At 43.8% G+C, this 20072-nt stretch overlaps 1 protein-coding gene across 1 annotated transcript in view; it reads right to left on the reverse strand.

Moving 5' to 3' along the window:
• DDX6 (DEAD-box helicase 6) overlaps positions 1-19672 on the reverse strand; it is a 59574-nt gene extending 39902 nt beyond the window's left edge. Inside the window, exons 1-2 of the mRNA XM_069741592.1 lie at positions 19438-19672; positions 749-1225 (exon numbers count right to left, since the gene is read on the reverse strand). Of these exons, the coding sequence (XP_069597693.1) occupies positions 749-945 (197 nt within the window). The 5' untranslated portion in view covers positions 946-1225; positions 19438-19672. The remainder of the gene's footprint in view (positions 1-748; positions 1226-19437) is intronic.
• Positions 19673-20072: the final 400 nt, after the last annotated feature.

Here is a 20072-nt window from a genome sequence, read left to right on the forward strand (position 1 = left end):
ACGTCGCGGTCACATGACCGTGACGTCACGGCAGGTCCTTGTCGCACACCAGCCCTGGGACCGGAAGCTACCGCTTGTAAAGGAGCGGTCCCGGGAGCGACGCGAGGAGTGGGAAAGGCGGCAGATGGTGAGTATAGCAGGTTTTTTTTTTTAATTATTTTTAACATGACATTTTTACTATTGATGCTGCATAGGCAGCATCAATAGTAAATAGTTGGGGACACACAGGGTTAATAGCAGCGGTATTAACCCTGTGTGAGTGGTGGGGATTATGGAGCGGGCGCCGGGCAGTGAGTGCAGGGGAGTAGGGGAGGGACTAATAGGACTGTGCCCGTCGCTGATTGGTCGCCGCAGCCATGACAGGCAGCTGCCGAGACCAATCAGCGAATGAACAACCGTGACAGACAGACAGGATAGAGATATAGATATATATATATACACACATATACACACACTCTATGCAGTTTTGTACTGCAAAATCTGGTGACACAGGCACTAACTAGTCTAGGCATTATTTTGGAACATTTTCATGCAAATTACTGAAAATTAATGAGCATGAACATATTTCTAGGCCTTTCAGAAAAGTCTACAGTTCCTATGGAGACCTGTATCTCCATAGTCAGACTATACACAAATAAGAGTGGACCGCCATATATGCAGCTTTACAACTAGTGTGATATACAGCTAAATATGCTTAGGTTTACTAGTCAGTACATTTAGAAAGCCATAGTACCCGACAGATACTCACTTAATAGCGCTACTCATGCTCTGTGCTTGCTGCTGACTTCCGTTATTGATTGTGCTGGCGTTTTTCAGCTGGCTTATTTGCTGTGTCTGCATTCCCCCACTTCCAGGGCCTTGATTAGGCTTCACTGGGCCCCTCAATTGCCCATTCTGACTGGACAGACCCATTAAAACAGGGTTCTCTGTTCTTGTGGTGCTCATTTTGTTTTCTATTAAATTGTCCCTTTGAAGGTTTTTTGCAGCTTCAAAGTCAAAAGTCAGTCCAGAGACTGTAATAACAGTTTATAGAACTCTTCCAAATGAAGAGATAAAGTCTTGCTCAATAAATGAGTCTTTGTTATTGCAACGCAAACAAGTGCTTGTTCTTGGTAAAGTCTTTGAACTGTGAAGTCACTTGTTCTGATGCACCAAATCAACTTTATATATATATAAAAAAAAAAGCCCTCGGATGTATATTTGACACGAGACTTGTCAAAGCAACCTAAAGGAAAGGGAAACAAAAATTAGTATGGGAATACAAAAGTGTATTTTTAATAACTTACCCCCAAAGCCCGCGGAGGGCATTTGACACAATGCCCCGACTCTTAAGGGCCCCCAGAATTTCTATTCTGTGGTTAAGACTGCTTAAGGACCTTTGATGACATCACGGTCATGTGACTGATGCCAAAGGTCCTTTAACTGCAGGAGTCTAGAGGAACTGAAGAGATTGGCTGGAACATCCAGTATGTGCAGTGTGTGTGACAATAGGATTATAATTAAATAAATGTTGATTTTACATAATAACAGTTATTAAGGTTGAAGGAAGACTTAAAGGGAACCTGTCACCCCGAAAATCGCGGGTGAGGTAAGCCCACCGGCATCAGGGGCTTATCTGCAGCATTCTGTAATGCTGTAGATAAGCCCCCGATGTTACCTGAAAAAGGAGAAAAAGACGTTAGATTATACTCACCCAGGGGCGGTCCCGCTGCTGGTCAGGTCAGATGGGCGTCTCCGGTCCGCTGCGGCGCCTCCCATCTTCATTACAAGACGTCCTCTTCTGATCTTCAGCCACGGCTCCGGCGCAGGCGTACTTTGCTCTGCCCTCTTGAGGGCAGACAAAGTACTGCAGTGCGCAGGCGCCGGGCCTCTGACCTTTCCGGCGCCTGCGCACTGCAGTATTATCCTCTGCCCTCAAGAGGGCAGAGCAAAGTACGCCGGAGCCGTGGCTGAAGATCAGAAGAGGACGTCTTGTAATGAAGATGGGAGGCGCCGCATCGGACCAGAGACGCCCATCTGACCTGACCAGCAGCGGGACCGCCCCTGGGTGAGTATAATCTAACGTCTTTTTCTCCTTTTTCAGGTAACATCGGGGGTTTATCTACAGCATTACAGAATGCTGCAGATAAGCCCCTGATGCCGGTGGGCTTACCTCACCCGCGATTTTCGGGGTGACAGGTTCCCTTTAAAGTTCATCTAGTTCAACCCATAGCCTAACCTAACATGCCCTAACATGTTGATCCAGAGGAAGGCAAAAAAAAAAAACCATGTGGCAAAGAGTAAGCTCCACATTGGGGAAAAAAAATTCCTTTCCGACTCCACATACGGCAATCAGACTAGTTCCCTGGATTTATTTTGTTAAATAAATGTGTATTCATGGGAAGAAAAAAAAAAAAAAAAAAAAACACAACATCCCCTGAAAATAAGCCTTAACCAATCTTTCAGAGCGAAAAATAATCCAACACCCGTTCTTATTTTTGGAGAAAAACTGGTAGCTGCTTATATACAGAAATGTACCCATTACTAGTGCAGACCCAAACCTGCCAACACAAGCTGGGCTGTGGGGTTGGTAAGCCTAACCTCAGACTCCGACATTTCCCTGACTCCAGAGCACGGCCTCACTACTGAGCATGTGCATAAAGTGCAGCACAGATTTATTTAAACGAAAAGCCGAGATCCTCAGATCAGGAACAGAACAGACATTTATAGGACATTTAAGAACTTTCCAAAATTATGAAAACATTTACAGCACATCCTGCATTGTAATAATGTACCCAATTTATTGTATATTTTAGGAGTTGATCCATTTTATGCTGACTCAACAGCCCTGAAGACAAGTCACTATAACAGTTACTGCAAGTCTCTGATATCCCAGTCACTTCTCATAAGCACTAGCAAAATTACCTTCCCTTAAAAGGGTAATCATCCTTGTCGTAGATAGTGTCAGATAGCGCTTTTAAAAACCAGCAATTTTTCAATTAACGGAATATGAAAATTTTCAACCTTCTTGTTTACAGCCTGTAGCCTAGGAGACCGACCACCACTGTTATCTGGCTTGTAAGCATTGTGCTGAAGTAGTTGTATTAACCCCTTCGCAACATGCGCCGTACTAGTACTGCGCTGCCGGCACTGCATTAGTGCCAGCAGCAGTACTAGTACGGCGCACCGATCACCGCGGTCTCGCGCTGAGCGCCGCGGTGATCGGGTGCGGGGGTCAGCTGTATATGACAGCTGACACCCCGCAGCAATGCCCACGATCGGCGCTATCGCCGATCGCGGGCATTTAACCCCTCTGATGCCGCTGTCAGTAGTGACAGCGGCATAGAGGGGGATCGCGCAGGGACGGGGGCTCCCTGCGCTCTCCCACCGGAGCAACGCAATGAGATCGTGTTGCTCCGGTGACCCGGAAGGAGTCCCCGGATCCAAGATGGCCGCCGGACTCCTTCCGGGTCATGAAGTGACCTGGTTAGCCGGCGCCTGCTGAGAGCAGGCGCTGGAAAGCCAGCAAAACTGCATGTCAGATCGTTGATCTGACAGTGTGCTATGCACAGTGTCAGATCAACGATCTGATCTAATACAGAGATGTCCCACCCTGGGACAATGTTAGAAAGTTAAAAAAAAAAAAAATAGAATGTAAAAAAAAATAAAAAAAAATCCCCCCCAAAAAAAAAAAAAAAAACATTTCCCAATAAATCCATTTATGTAAAAAAAAAAAAAAAAAAAAAACAATAAATGTACACATATTTGGTATCGCCGCGTCCGTAACGACCCGCTCTATAAAACTGTCCCACTAGTTAACCCCTTCAGTGAACACCGCAAAAAAAAAAAAAAAAAAAAACAAGGCAAAAAACAACGCTTTATTATCATACAGGCGAACAAAAAGTGGAATAACACGCGATCAAAACGACGGATATAAATAACCATGGTACCGCTGAAAACGTCATCTTGTCCCGCAAAAAAAAAGCCGCCATACAGCATCATCAGCAGAAAAATAAAAAAGTTATAGCTCTCAGAATAATGCGATGCAAAAACAATTATTTTTTTTATATAAAATAGTTTTTATTGTGTAAAAGCGCCAAAACATAAAAAAAATTACATAAATGAGGTATCGCTGTAATCGTACTGACCCGAAGAATAAAACTGCTTTATCCATTTTACCACACGTGGAACGGTATAAACGCCTCCCCCAAAAGAAATTCAGGAATTGCTGGTTTTTGTTCATTCCGCCTCCCAAAAATCGGAATAAAAAGCGATCAAAAAATGTCATCTGCCCGAAAATGTTACCAATAAAAACGTCAACTCGTCCCGCAAAAAACAAGACCTCATATGACTCTGTGGGCCAAAATATGGATAAATTATAGCTCTCAAAATGTGGTGATGCAAAAACTATTTTTTGCAATAAAAAGCGTCTTTTAGTGTGTGACAGCTGCCAATCATAAAAATCCGCCAAAAAAACGCTATAAAAGTAAATCAAACCCCCCTTCATCACCCCCTTAGTTAGGGAAAAATAATAAAATGTAAAAAAATGTATTTATTTCCATTTTCCCATTAGGGCTAGGGTTAGGGCTAGGGTTAGGGCTAGGGTTTCAGTTATAATTGGGGGTTTCCACTGTTTAGGCACATCAGGGGCTCTCCAAACGCGACATGGCGTCCGATCTCAATTCCAGCCAATTCTGCTTTGAAAAAGTAAAACAGGGCTCCTTCCCTTCCGAGTTCTCCTGTGTGCCCAAACAGTGGTTCCCCCCAACATATGGGGTATCAGCGTTCTCAGGACAAGTTGGACAAAAACTTTTGGGGTCCAATTTGTCCTGTTACCCTTGGGAAAATAAAAACATAGGGGATAAAATATCATTTTCGTGGAAAAAAAAATATTTTTTATTTTCACGGCTCTGCGTTATAAACTGTAGTGAAACACTTGTTGGTTCAAAGCTCTCACAACACATCTAGATAAGTTCCTTGGGGGGTCTAGTTTCCAATATGGGGTCACTTGTGGTGGGTTTCTACTGTTTAGGTACATCAGGGGCTCTGCAAATGCAACATGACACCTGCAGTCCATTCCATCTAAGTCTGCATTTCAAACGGTGCTCCTTCCCTTCCGAGCTCTGCCATGCACTGAAACGGTGGTTCCCCCCCACATGTGGGGTATCAGCGTACTCAGGACAAATTGGACAATAACATTTGTGGTCCAATTTCTCCTGTTACCCTTGGGAAAAAAAAATTGCGGGCTAAAACATCATTTTGTGGAAAGAAATAATGATTTTTTAATTTTCACAATGCTACATTCTAAACTTTAGTGAAACAATTGGGGGTTAAAAGTGCTCACCACACATCTAGATAAGTTCCTTAGGGGGTCTTCTTTCCAAAATGGGGTCACTTGTGGGGGGTTTCCACTGTTAAGGCACGTCAGGGGCTCTCCAAATGCGACATGGCGTCCGATCTCAATTCCAGCCAATTTTGCATTGAAAAGTCAAATGGCACTCCTTCCCTTGCGAGCTCTGCCATGCGCTCAAACAGTGGTTTATCCCCATATATGAAGTATCGACGTACTCAGGACAAATTGCACAACAACTTTTGGGGTCCAATTTATCCTTTTACCCTTGGGAAAATAAAACATTTGGGGCAAAAAGATCATTTTTTGTGAAAATTAATAAAAAATTTTTTTTTACGGCTCTACATTATAAACTTCTTTGAAGCACTTGGAGGTTCAAAGTGCTCACCACACATCTAGATTAGTTCCTTAGGGGGTCTACTTTCCAAAATGGTGTCACTTGTGGGGGTTTCCACTGTTTAGGCACATCAGGGGCTCTCCAATCGTGACATGGGCTCCGATCTCAATTCCAGCAAATCTTGCATTGAAAAGTCAAATGGCGCTCCTTCCCTTCCGAGCTCTGCCATGTGCCCAAACAGTGGTTTACCCCCACATATGGGGTATCGGCGTACTCAGGACAAATTGTACAACGAATTTTGTGGTCCAATTTCTCCTGTTACCCTTGGTAAAATGAAACAAATTGGACCTGAAGTAAAAATTTTGTGAAAAAAAAGTTAAATGTTCAATTTTTTTAAACATTCAAAAAATTCCTGTGAAGCACCTGAAGGGTTAATAAACTTTTTGAATGTGGTTTTGAGTACCTTGAGGGGTGCAGTTTTTAGAATGGTGTCACTTTTGGGCATTTTCTGTCATATAGACCCCTCAAAGTCACTTCAAGTGTGAGGTGGTCCGTAAAAAAATGGTTTTGCAAATTTTGTTGCAAAAATGAGAAATCGCTGGTCAACTTTTAACCCTTATAACGTCCTAACAAAAAAAAGTTATGTTTCCAAAATTGTGCTGATGTAAAGCAGACATGTGGGAAATGTTGTTTATTAACTATATTATGTGATATAACTCTCTAATTTAAGGGCATAAAAACTAAGAGTTTGAAAATTGCTAAATTTTCATAATTTCCGACAAATTTTTGTTTTTTTCACAAATAAATGCAAGTCATATCGAAGAAGTTTTACCACTATCATGAAGTACAATATGTCACGAGAAAACAGTGTCAGAATCACCAGGATCCGTTGAAGCGTTTCAGAGTTATGACCTCATAAAGTGACAGTGGTCAGAATTGTAAGAATTGGCCCTGTCACTTAGGTGAAAACAGGCTTTGGGGTGAAGGGGTTAATAGACAACAGAGCTACAGAAATCCTGGTCGGCTTCAAAACAGTACTTACAAGCTCCACATGGAAGAGCTATAAGCACTGTGCATGTTCTGCTGTCTCAGGCTAGAGCAGGGCTCCAGGGCTATAAAACAAAAGTAATACTGTATTTTGTTGGTATTATAAGATGCACTTTTTCCAATTAAATTGGGGTGGAAAATGATTTTGCATCTTATAATCCGAATGTAGTTTACCAGGGAGAGCAGCCGCGATGAAGCGGGGTCAAAGGAGTCAGGGTCACTGCTACATGAAGAGGCAGGAGTGGGTGAAATGCTGCGACCCCCAGAATGAGAGGAGTGTGTGACCTGGCAGTCCTTGGGATTTCAGAAAATGTCTGCGGTGAGCAGAGTCCCCCCGGCACTTGCCATTCTTTTCCCAGCAGTGGGCTTTGGGTAAATGTCCACCGAAAATGACGCATGTGCCTATTGAGACCTCGGGGGCAGACATGCAATGGGATCATCAAAGGGAATTGCAGGGACTTCCAGCAGCAATGATCCTACTCTGACTCTTCCCCCTCCAGTAAGATACCGCAAATTTGGACTATAACACACACCGCCATTTTATGTATATAAAGAAAGGTATTTTCCTTCCTAAAATTTGGGGTAACAAAGTAAATGAGAACAGCATCCAATCCAGTCCAATCTCTGAAGAGGCAATTTGCATATTCAATTTCCCAGAGGAGCATTGCACGGCAAATAAGCCTCCTTACCTTGACAAGCCAGAGCTGGTATGTCACTCTCCACAAGGAGAAACTATACCTTTTAGACCCCAGTCCAGAGCCTCTCACCTAGCCAAATCAGTTCTCATGCTTCGCACTGACGAGGGCCAATAGCCGGAAACACCATGTCTGCGAATTGAGATACTGATTTGGCTTTTATCCTAAGTCATATTGCACGACTCATTAAAGGGTTGATTGTGACTTGTAGGATCGCTACTTCCAACAGGTGGCGCTATAGAGATTAAGTCCTCTTTTTCTCTGAAGAAGCAATTTGCAATCCAGGGGTAGAAATTCATAAAGAGCTGTATTCCGCCATGTGACGCATACGATGTTTCGACCTGCAGCAGGTCTTTAGCAAGACTTGATAAAAACCTGCTGCAAGTCAAAACTTGGTATGCGTCACATGGCGGAATACAGCTCTTTCCTACACCTGGATTGGACGCTGTTCTCATTTACTTTGATTGCTGCCATATTTCCAAGTGGGTTCCTTAAATCGAGAGCGGGCATCCACTTAGTGAGTGCTGTCACAGCCCTCCCTCTTGTATGTGTCTAAAATTTGGGGCGAGTCTTATGGTCCGATGCATCTTATAGTCTGTAAAAGATGGTATGTTAATATCTGGACTGAAAATTTTAACAAGCAATAAACTGCAGAAGTGGCTATATTTACAAGCCCTATCCAACAATACCCAGTTATGAAGGGAATAACTGACCCCTTCCCAACACAACGTTCTAGCATGTGAGGTCAGTTCTGTTTGCATCAATTATTATTATTATTTATTTATATAGCACCATTAATTCCATGGTGCTGTACATGAGAAAGGGGTTACATACAGAGTTATAGATATCGTTTACAGTACACAAATTTACAGTGACATACCGTGACATTCAGCCATTATCTGCCTCTAACAGCCATGTGCAGAACCAACATTGCAGCTACCTGTTGGCTCTTTAAATGCTGCTGTAAATCACCTTATCTCTTATTAAAATGTATATATTCCAAAAAATTAAAAACATGCTATTTTGCCATGGCTGTTTAACCCCTTCAAGACCTTGGCCTTTTCAGTTTTTGCGTTCTCATTTTTCGCTCCCCTCCTTCCCAGAGGCATAACTATTATTTTTCCCATCAACATGGCCAAGTGAGGGTTTGTTTTTTTGCGGGACAAGTTGCACTTTTCAACGACATCATTGGTTTTAGCATGTCGTGTACTAGAAACCGGGAAAAAAATGCCAAGTGCTGTGAAATTGCAAAAAAAGTGCAATCCCACACTTGTTTTTTGTTTGGCTTTTTTGCTGGGTTCACTAAATGCTAAAACTAACCTGCCATTTTAATTCATTACGAGTTCATAGACACCTAACATGTCTAGGTTACGTTTTATCTAAGTGGTAAAAAAAAAAAAAAAAAAATCCAAACTTTGCTAAAAAAAAAAAAAAAAAAAAAAAAAAAAAAAATATTGCTCAATTTTTTAATACCCATAGCGTCTTTTCCAATACCCATAGCGTCTCCATTTTTCGTGATCTGGGGTCAGTTGAGGGCTTATTTTTTTGCGTGCCGAGCTGGCGTTTTTAATGATGCAATTTTGGTGCAGATAAGTTTTTTTGATCGCTCGTTATTACATTTTAATGCAATGTCGCTGCAACCCAAAAAAACGTAATTATGGCGTTTTAAATGTTTTTTTTCTTGCTACGCCATTTAGCTATCAGGTTAATTATTTTTTTTATTGATAGATCGGGCGATTCTGAATGCGGCGATACCAAATATGTGTAGATTTGATTTTTTTATTTTATTTTGAATGGGGCGAAAGGGGGGTGATATAAACTTTTATATTTTTTTAACACACTTTTTTAAATTTTTGCCATGCTTCAATAGCCTCCATGGGAGGCTAGAAGCTGGCACAACTCGATCGGCCCTGCTACATAGCAGCAATAATCAGATCGCTGCTATGTAGCTGAATTGCAGGATTGCTATGAGCGCCAACCACAGGGTGGCACTCACAGCAGGCCGGCATCAGTAACCATGGAGGTCTCAAGGACCTCTATGGTTACTATACTGATGCATTGCTGACCCCCGATCATGTGACGGGGGTCGGCGATGCGCTCATTTCAGCGTTTGACAGCGGCATTTAACTAGTTAATAGCGGTGGGTCTCCGCTATTGCGGGCACATGTCAGCTGTTCAAAACAATAACATGTCCCGGCTTTGAGGTGGGCTCAGCACCGGAGCCCTGTATCAAAGCAGGGGATCCGACCTCCGCCGTAATAGGAAGGGGTTAAAGGTCAATGTATCAAAATAAATTTATTGACTCAACGGGTAAACAAAACAAAAAATAATCACCGTGGATATCTATTGAGGAGCAGGTGTAAAACGCTGCAGAATCCGCACAAAGAATTGACATGCTGCAGAAAATACAAAGCAGCGTTTCCGCGCGGTATTTTCCGCACCATGGGCACAGCGGATTTGGTTTTCCATAGGTTTACATGGTACTGTAAACCTAATGGAAAACTGCTGCGAATCCGCAGTGGCGGATCCGCAGGCAAATCCACAACGTTTGCATATACCCTCAAGGTGAACATGTTGAGAACAGGCCACTACAAAGAAAAAAAAAAAAGCCAAGACTGTTGGATTTTTAGTTTAGTGTCCTCAATGACTGTGCAGCAACAAAATTGTCACTGGTTAACCTTAAGGCTATGTGCACACTTTCAGGATTTGTCGAGTTTTTTTTTCGGCGGAAAAAAACGCATACATAAGCATCCCCTAATTTTTAATGCATTCCACAATTTTTGTGCACATGCTGCTTTTTTCCCCCCCGTGAAAAAAACGCATTGCGGTAAAAAAAAAAATAAAAAAAAAAAAAAGGAAGCATGTTCATTAATTTTGTGGATTTTTTTGCGTTTTTACCGCTATATTAATGCATTGGGAAGCTCCGGGAAAAAAAAAAAAAAAAAAAAAAAAATCCATGTGGATTTCCTGCAGAAAGTCTGTTTTGTTCAGGAAAATTCTGCAAACATTCCTGAAAGTGCGCACATAGCCAAAAGACGAGGAATCCCTTTACAAGGATCAGTCATCTGAAAACGAATTATTGAGACAAGGGCCAGCTCCAAAATATTGCCGAGATGGAAACCCAGATTTTAGTATTGAAGTTAACAGTTTTTTAGGGTTCTGGTGAGGAGTTTCTAGCTGTGATGGAGCATCTACATTTCCACCAGAGGGGCATATGGATGCTTTTACTTATGGCAGAGCAGACTACAAATCTAACCAAGTGTGGGCAAAGCATGCAGGGAGTGAAGATAATATTTCCAAATTGCTACTCTCATCACGGCCACGAAAACAGAAGTGATGAATAACTGCTATCAATGACAGCGCAAATATTTAGTTTACCACCCAGGAAAGTGATGTTAAGTACTAGTAGAGTGGGTAAGGGAAGGGATTTATTTAAAAAAAAAAAAAGGGAAAAGAAAAAAAAAAAGTTTACATAGTCAATTACTAATTAATGCAAAAGTCTACCCTGATTTTGACTAGGAGAATGTTCATATTACATTACTCTCTGAGCTACACGCAAGTGTTGGATAACCTCAGCCATATGAGTATATGCAGCCGGAATAATCAATAATGGAGACGTCTAATTGTGGTTGTCATCTAATTAAAGGTTTACACTTCCATTGGAGTAAACATGACATTCAGAAGTTCTAATTGGTTGTGAGGGGGGGGGGGAGGGGGGGGTGAGTCCTAAGCCAAGAAATGCCTGGATGGTTTCATGGGGGTGCGCTTTTTGGGGCCATGGTGTTGGAACACACATGTCCTTTTAGATTTAGCTGTAATGAAAGTAATTTTAAATTTTGCTTCTTGTCTCACACGTTATCAGTTGCCGGTTCCATGTTGGTGTTTCAGTGTTCTTTTCTCTAGATTGGGTTATGGTTATTGGTTCCCAAGCTTTTGGCTGCATGAGGAAGAGTTCTTTTAGTTTTACAGAATTGGACCAGCTCCATTTAAACTTGTTTTCCAGAATGTAAAAAAAAATGTAATAGTCAATTAAAAAGAAAAGCACTATATACTTTTCTTTGCATGTATTTATGGCAGTGTCATCCAGGTCAAGTGAGCGGTGACTCAATGGAACGATTGCTAGCCGATTGGGAGCTCCACACATTAAAAAGCCAAGCCGGATGACGCTCCAATATGAACGAATTCCTGATCTCTCAGCTACAAGTGTCCACAGGTCGCACAAGTACCAGCAATTATCATGGAAGACCAAAGGATATCAGCCCCAAATATTTACCAATTATGGAATAAAAGCTCGTCGGTTAGCCTGATGTAATAAAGCTTGCGGATGTTTCAGACAGGTCATGTTCACAGAGGGTGAAGCCCCCCTACTAGAATGTGGTCACATAAGACCCCCAACTGACTATCACCGAATATACGTTTACAGAGGAGCGAGTGATCTGAAGCGTGACATTATGTAACAATACCACCACGACAGATGCCCAAACCACATGTAGCAGATAATTTGCACTAAGGCTAAGGCTGCATTCACACGTTGCAGATTTTTTGCTATAAAAACGCGAAAAAAAACGCATACATTATGCATCCCATCATTTAGAATGCATTCCGCATTTTTTGTGCATATCGCGGTAAAAAACGCAGCATGTTCATTAATTTTGCAGATATTTTGCGGATTTCCCACTATATATTATTGCATTGGGAAACACGCGAGAAAAACGCATGCAGATTTGTTGCAGAAAATGTCCTGTTTTGCTCAGGAAATTTCTCAAAGAAATCCTGAACGTGTGCACATAGCCTAAAACTTGAGAATTGCAGTGTTTGAAATCTGCAGCATGTCTATTTCTGTCACCCAGAGAAATCAATGAGACAGGGCAAAAACACAACATATGGATTTTTGAGAATAAATCTTTCGGTAAATCACACATGTAATATGCACCAAAAAACTATTGCCCCGAGAGCAAGTTTTGGCTGCAGGGGATGAGGAAAAAAATTGCAAAAACACAGAACATAACAAATCCCACATTACTGCTTTACCCAGAAGTGCAGCCATGCTTCTGAGAAAACAGCTCAGTACTGCAGAGAAGTGTCCATTAAGCAGATGTCTCACATTGAGTCACAGACCTCTACACTGGTGTATAAGGCCATGTGCACACACTGCGGATTCCGTTGCGGAATTTTCCGCAGCGGATTTGATTAAATCCGCAGTGCAAAAAGTACTGCGGATTTATCGCGGTTTTTTGTGCGGTTTCCACTGCGGTTTTAGACACCTGCGGATTTTTAACATGGAGCAGGTGCCAAACCTCTGCGGATACCGCACAAAGAATTGACATGCTGCGGAAAATAAACCGCAGCGTTTTCCGCGCGTTTTTTTCTGCAGCATGTGCACAGCGGTTTTTGTTTTCCGTAGGTTAACATTGTACTGTACACCGCATGGAAAACTGCTGCGGATCCGCAGTGTCAAAAACGCTGCAGATCCGCAGCAAAAACCGCAACGTGTGCACATACCCTAAGGAGGAAAGCTAGTCAACCTGAAACGAGTGCGGGAGCAACGAGAGGTAAACAAAGCCTAACAAATGTCTCAGTAAGGCCAATCTCGCACGTCCAGATAATTCCGGTACCGGAGTCATCCGTGTGCTCACGTAGGCCATCTGTGTGGGATCCGCGTGATGTCCGCGAGTACGTTTTTAGGGTCCGTGTGCTGTACGTGTATTGCAACAATTTTTACAATTTTAACCCTTCGACAGGAAAAACGCACACAGACAGCACACGGACAGCATCTGACTTTAATGGGTCCGTGTGATCCGTGCGCTCCCACGAACACTGACATGTCTCCGTGTTTTGCAAACGGACACACAGTCCGTGAAAACATGCTGGCATGTGCAGAGACACATTTACTTTAATGTGTCTACGTGAGTCAGTGTCTCCGGTACGTGAGGAAACTGTCACCACGCGTACCGGAGCCACTGACGTGTGAAACTGGCCTAAGGCTAGGTGCAGAGGAGCGCATTTGTCATCAAGAAAAATCAGATCAATAAGGCAAAGGATACTGATCAGCGTGTGATCTGATTCTCTCAGATGAGAAGACAAAAAAAATTCCTCCATTCTGCTTCTGTGCTGCACTTAGATGTCATCTGAGTGCAGACCGATTGTTTCCATGGACTCACTGACTTGGATTGCCAAGTGTGAACCGAATATCAGATCAAACTCTGGCACGCTGCTTCCCCCCCTCCCACCATTTATGTTTATGGATGAACCATCTCAGAAATTAGAACCAATCCAGAAATAGTAATGGTATTTTGTATGTCAGTATCCTCAAAATACCCCAAACCCATTAAGAAAAATGGACACCTGAATTTTTTTTTGTAGACCCGTGTAATAGTATCATCTGCACCTTCCCTAAAGCCAAGGGCACACTAGTGGCAGCAACGGTCAGCACATACACTCTACAGAAAAGGGCAGTTTCTTGTGGTTTACGTATACACAGACACACTGGATGCTCCCACATATCTGTCACAAAAGTAAAAAACAAGTTTTCCCCTCTTAAATACAGGACTTATGTATGACAGAGGACAAAAACAGTCTGGTAGACTGGGACAATATCCTCAGAAATAAGAATACAGATAATAATTGGGAAATGTTTAAGAACATCCTAAATAGGCAGTGTAAGCGGTTTATACCTTGTGGGAATAAAAGGACTAGAAATAGGAAAAACCCAATGTGGCTAAACAAAGAAGTAAGACAGGCAATTAACAGTAAAAAGAAAGCATTTGCACTACTAAAGCAGGATGGCACCATTGAAGCTCTAAAAAACTATAGGGAGAAAAATACTTTATCTAAAAAACTAATTAAAGCTGCCAAAAAGGAAACAGAGAAGCACATTGCTAAGGAGAGTAAAACTAATCCCAAACTGTTCTTCAACTATATCAATAGTAAAAGAATAAAAACTGAAAATGTAGGCCCCTTAAAAAATAGTGAGGAAAGAATGGTTGTAGATGACGAGGAAAAAGCTAACATATTAAACACCTTCTCCACGGTATTCACGGTGGAAAATGAAATGCTAGGTGAAATCCCAAGAAACAATGAAAACCCTATATTAAGGGTCACCAATCTAACCCAAGAAGAGGTGCGAAACCGGCTAAATAAGATTAAAATAGATAAATCTCCGGGTCCGGATGGCATACACCCACGAGTACTAAGAGAACTAAGTAATGTAATAGATAAACCATTATTTCTTATTTTTAGTGACTCTATAGCGACAGGGTCTGTTCCGCAGGACTGGCGCATAGCAAATGTGGTGCCAATATTCAAAAAGGGCTCTAAAAGTGAACCTGGAAATTATAGGCCAGTAAGTCTAACCTCTATTGTTGGTAAAATATTTGAAGGGTTTCTGAGGGATGTTATTCTGGATTATCTCAATGAGAATAACTGTTTAACTCCATATCAGCATGGGTTTATGAGAAATCGCTCCTGTCAAACCAATCTAATCAGTTTTTATGAAGAGGTAAGCTATAGGCTGGACCACGGTGAGTCATTGGACGTGGTATATCTCGATTTTTCCAAAGCGTTTGATACCGTGCCGCACAAGAGGTTGGTACACAAAATGAGAATGCTTGGTCTGGGGGAAAATGTGTGTAAATGGGTTAGTAACTGGCTTAGTGATAGAAAGCAGAGGGTGGTTATAAATGGTATAGTCTCTAACTGGGTCGCTGTGACCAGTGGGGTACCGCAGGGGTCAGTATTGGGACCTGTTCTCTTCAACATATTCATTAATGATCTGGTAGAAGGTTTACACAGTAAAATATCGATATTTGCAGATGATACAAAACTATGTAAAGCAGTTAATACAAGAGAAGATAGTATTCTGCTACAGATGGATCTGGATAAGTTGGAAACTTGGGCTGAAAGGTGGCAGATGAGGTTTAACAATGATAAATGTAAGGTTATACACATGGGAAGAAGGAATCAATGTCACCATTACACACTGAATGGGAAACCACTGGGTAAATCTGACAGGGAGAAGGACTTGGGGATCCTAGTTAATGATAAACTTACCTGGAGCAGCCAGTGCCAGGCAGCAGCTGCCAAGGCAAACAGGATCATGGGGTGCATTAAAAGAGGTCTGGATACACATGATGAGAGCATTATACTGCCTCTGTACAAATCCCTAGTTAGACCGCACATGGAGTACTGTGTCCAGTTTTGGGCACCGGTGCTCAGGAAGGATATAATGGAACTAGAGAGAGTACAAAGGAGGGCAACAAAATTAATAAAGGGGATGGGAGAACTACAATACCCAGATAGATTAGCGAAATTAGGATTATTTAGTCTAGAAAAAAGACGACTGAGGGGCGATCTAATAACCATGTATAAGTATATAAGGGGACAATACAAATATCTCGCTGAGGATCTGTTTATACCAAGGAAGGTGACGGGCACAAGGGGGCATTCTTTGCGTCTGGAGGAGAGAAGGTTTTTCCACCAACATAGAAGAGGATTCTTTACTGTTAGGGCAGTGAGAATCTGGAATTGCTTGCCTGAGGAGGTGGTGATGGCGAACTCAGTCGAGGGGTTCAAGAGAGGCCTGGATGTCTTCCTGGAGCAGAACAATATTGTATCATACAATTAGGTTCTGTAGAAGGACGTAGATCTGGGGATTTATTATGATGGAATATAGGCTGAACTGGATGGACAAATGTCTTTTTTCGGCCTTACTAACTATGTTACTATGTTACTATGGATAGGGGAGAACTTCCCAACTTTGAACAACCCCTTTAAGTTGTTTGCACCACTCTGAAGAGTGCACTGAACCCTGCACAGCACTCCCAGCTAAACCAGTAAACCAGCCTTCAGAGGACAAAAAACAAACACACCAGACTGAGGAGGGGCGGTATACTGGTATGTTACCAGTCCTGCAATACCGCACCAACACGATGTGACAGTACTGTGAATTTCTAATGTATGATGATGGCTGCGTTCTACATAAAGCAGTCTCCCAGTGTGAAAGTTTGTGGGTGGAGTCACAAAAAGTACATCTGGGTGTGGCCTGCTGGATATATAGACTCCAAGATAGCAAGTGTGCTTGTCCTGGACAAATAGTGAGGCGCTCAGTGTAGGTCAGTGGGTGCAGATACCCACCTGTTACAGGCATCTCCGACACATCAGGGGGAATGAAGGACTGGGCATGCCGAATTTGAACATGCCTGATCCTTTTGTTCTTCAGATATAAGCCACTTGATCTCCTCTTGCCATTAAGAACATATGTGCACTCAGCCAAACCAAGTGTGCATGTGTAAGTAAGGATGGGGGGCAGAGAAATGATGAAGGAATGATGCCAGCAGGAGACAGTAGGCACAGTGCTTTATTACTGGCATTGCTCTATCCCTACACGGACACAAATAAGAGGGGCTTTACTTGAATAGATCGTGAACAATTTAACTAACTTTAAGATGTAAAGACATTTTCAGGACAAGACAATATTCTTGTTTTAGCACTCTTTCCTCTCCTTCTTCCAAGAGCCATAACTTCTCTTCATCAATTTAACAATGTGCGGAGCCACTTATACTTTTGAGCGACATTGTTAATTTTCCTGTATTATGTATTAAAAGGAAAAATAGAAGTGGGGTGAAATTGTAGAAAAAAACCTGCAATTCAGCCATGTTTTTCTGCATTGGCTGTGCAGTGAAAATAATCCAAGAAATCTGATTCTCCAGGTCGATATGATTACGGGCATACCAAACGTGCTTTTTTTTCCCCCTTTAGATTTTAGTTGTAGAAAAATAAAAAAATAAAAATGGTTTGTCACCATTTTCCGATACCAGTAACTTATTTTTCGGTGGATGGAGCTATGCAAAGAATAGTTTTTGTTGTGTCGAGTTGTAGTTTTCACTGATAACATTTTGGGGTAGATAAGACATAACGAATACCATTTTGTGGGGGCAATTTGATGACTCAAAATTACAAGACTGGCAATTTTATTTTCGGGCGTTTGATACATGCTTTCAGTAATTTTACATTTGAATAGACCGGACGTATGTACACTGCAATGCCAAATCTGGTCATATTAAAACTTTCAGATTTATTTTAATACCAACAATAATGTTTTGTCCCATTAGAGTTCTTGACCCTGTGATTGATTGCTTATGCTATATACTGCTATAGCACAGTATGGTAGTATATGGCATAAATACATCAAAGGTCTATGAAGCTTAGTCTATAGATAAATTTCACAAAAGTAACAAAATAGCGACGATATTGGCCTTCAACAGGCCCCAGTTTATCATCAGTGCCCCACGAGGGTCGCCAGTGAGAACGCACACCAGCGATTGTGCTATAAAATTCTGCTGTCAATAGATCTAAAGTGAATGGAAATACTTAACCAGGAGTTATCGTGGCCAGAACAGATAGTTGCTGTTAGGGGCAGATGCTGGGTATGTAGTACAGCTGGTGCCTGCTCTGTGTGATCACTACTGTGAAGCTGCACAGATCGCTGTAAATCAGATTCAGGGTCTCTGATAACAGCATGGGACTCCTGGTGATGACGCCCATTGGCCACTGTCTGGTGATCCCTACTAGTCCAGCTCTTTCCGGTGAACCAGATCATTCGCCTCTGCCCATTAGAAAGGACATTGCTCTTTTGGACCCAAACTGATGCCTATTAGTGATATACGCATTAGGCTACTTTCACACTGGCGTTTTTTGCCAGACGTCGCAATGCGTCGTTTATGGCAAAAAAACGCATCCTGCAAAGTTGTTTGCAGGATGCGTTTTTGCCCCATAGATTAACATTAGCGACGCATTCGTGTGACGGTTGTGCCGTGTTGTGGCGGACCGCCGGGAGCAAAAAACGTTACATGTAACGTTTTTTGCTCCTGACGGACAGCTTTTTCCGACCGCACATGCGCGGCCGGAACTCCGCCCCCACCTCCCCGCACCTCACAATGGGGCAGCAGATGCGCCGGAGAAATGCATCCGCTGCCTCCGTTGTGCAGTGCGTTAAACGCTAGCGTCGGAATCTCTGCCCGACACATTGCGACGGGGAGATTCCGACGCTAGTGCGAAAGTAGCCTTACTCGGGTGGTGTCCAAGTATTTGTGAGTGCTGGGAGACTTAGTTTTTGTTGACTCAGCTGCATGATTTACAGCTGCTAGCCAGGCTGACTACATACGGGGTTTTGGGGGGGGGGGGGGGGGGTTGCCTGATTGATAGGGAATCCCCACATCTAATCAAGCTGTCTAGTAGCCGCAAATCATCCAACTGCAGCAAGGAAAACTAAATCTCCGAGGGCTAACAAATACTCGGAGACCACCCGAGTAAGAGTATATCACTAATGCCTATTAATATCTGTTCATCTGCAGATTAACACATTTTTAGTAAAATCAATTGCGTCCAATGTGGTGGATTCCCCATACCTACAGCCATTATTCAGGGTGCGCGTACTGTCTAATAGGACAGTGAGGGGCAATGTTTAGAGACCGCAAGTGGCACACACCGCCCGCCCCCACCCCCACCACACACAGGCCGGCAGCCCCCACACCGCCCCCCCCCCCCCCAACAGGCCGGCAGCCCCCACACCGCCCCCCCCACAAGGCCGGCAGCCCCCACACCGCTCCCCCCACAGGCCGGGGCCCCCATGTAATGAATGGCACAGTAGATCATAGCCCTATCTGTGCGGTCGTGTATGAGCGGGAGCCCAACTGTCCCTCCCTCAGTGTGTCGCAGCTCTCCGCCGAGACCCCACAGACCGCAGCCCCCCCAGCGGCCATGACCAGGTCTCTGCGCCCCATCACAGCCGGCTGACCCGGCCTGGACCCCGGCACACTGGGCCGCCCCCCGCCCGGTAAACACAGCGGCCTACACCGACACCACCGCGCCCGCACAGCACTTTCCGGCTGACGAGGTCGCCGTCAGTCACCGCCCGATCCCGCACAACACACCGCGGCTCCCCGGAGCTGCTCCCCGGGGCTGAGGGAAGGCCGCGTCCTCCCCACCCGCTCCCAGCAGGGACCCCGCACCGCAGGCCTCACCGCACGCACCCGCGGCCTCAGCACTTCCGATTCCTCAGCGCCGCGATGTCCTCGTCTTCACACCGGGCCCCGTGGTTGTTGATGGATGGGTTCTCGCTAGTAATTCTCGGTTTAGCTTTTATTTTTTTCTTCTTTTTTGTTTCTTCTCCGTGCGTTTTTCTAAGTCGAAGCTCCAAAATGGCTTCCTTCCTCCTTTAAACCCTCCCCGCGCCGAGCGTCTGGATCCTTCCGCTGTGAGGTAAATATCGCAGTGCTGCACGTCACCAGTCGTGTCACTGCGCGCACTTTTTTCTTGAAGGAAACACTTCCGGGTTGACCGGCGGCGGGGTCTGGGCGGGATAATACCGGGGTGACCGGAGAACTGTCTGCGCTCCCGTTAGCCCTGTGCCCACATTCCCTACCGTAACCTCCGCCCGGCACTTCTCACACACAGGTCTCTGTAAGTGCCGCTCGCTTAACTCCTTCGTGACTGGGTAACGCCATAATGGCGGCTGCTCGCTGTTGCCGGGCGGTGTCCGGGCAGAGGGAGCCCGTCAGCAGGTAGCGGCTCACACCCAGCTGTGTCTCGGGGGGCTACAGCCATTAACCCCTTCCCAACTGGGCAGTTTGTGTTTTTGTGCTTCTTCCCAGGAGCTGTGCAGACT

The sequence above is a fragment of the Ranitomeya imitator genome, chromosome 10 (genome assembly GCF_032444005.1).
Source record: "Ranitomeya imitator isolate aRanImi1 chromosome 10, aRanImi1.pri, whole genome shotgun sequence".
Classification (NCBI taxonomy): Eukaryota; Metazoa; Chordata; class Amphibia; order Anura; family Dendrobatidae; genus Ranitomeya; species Ranitomeya imitator.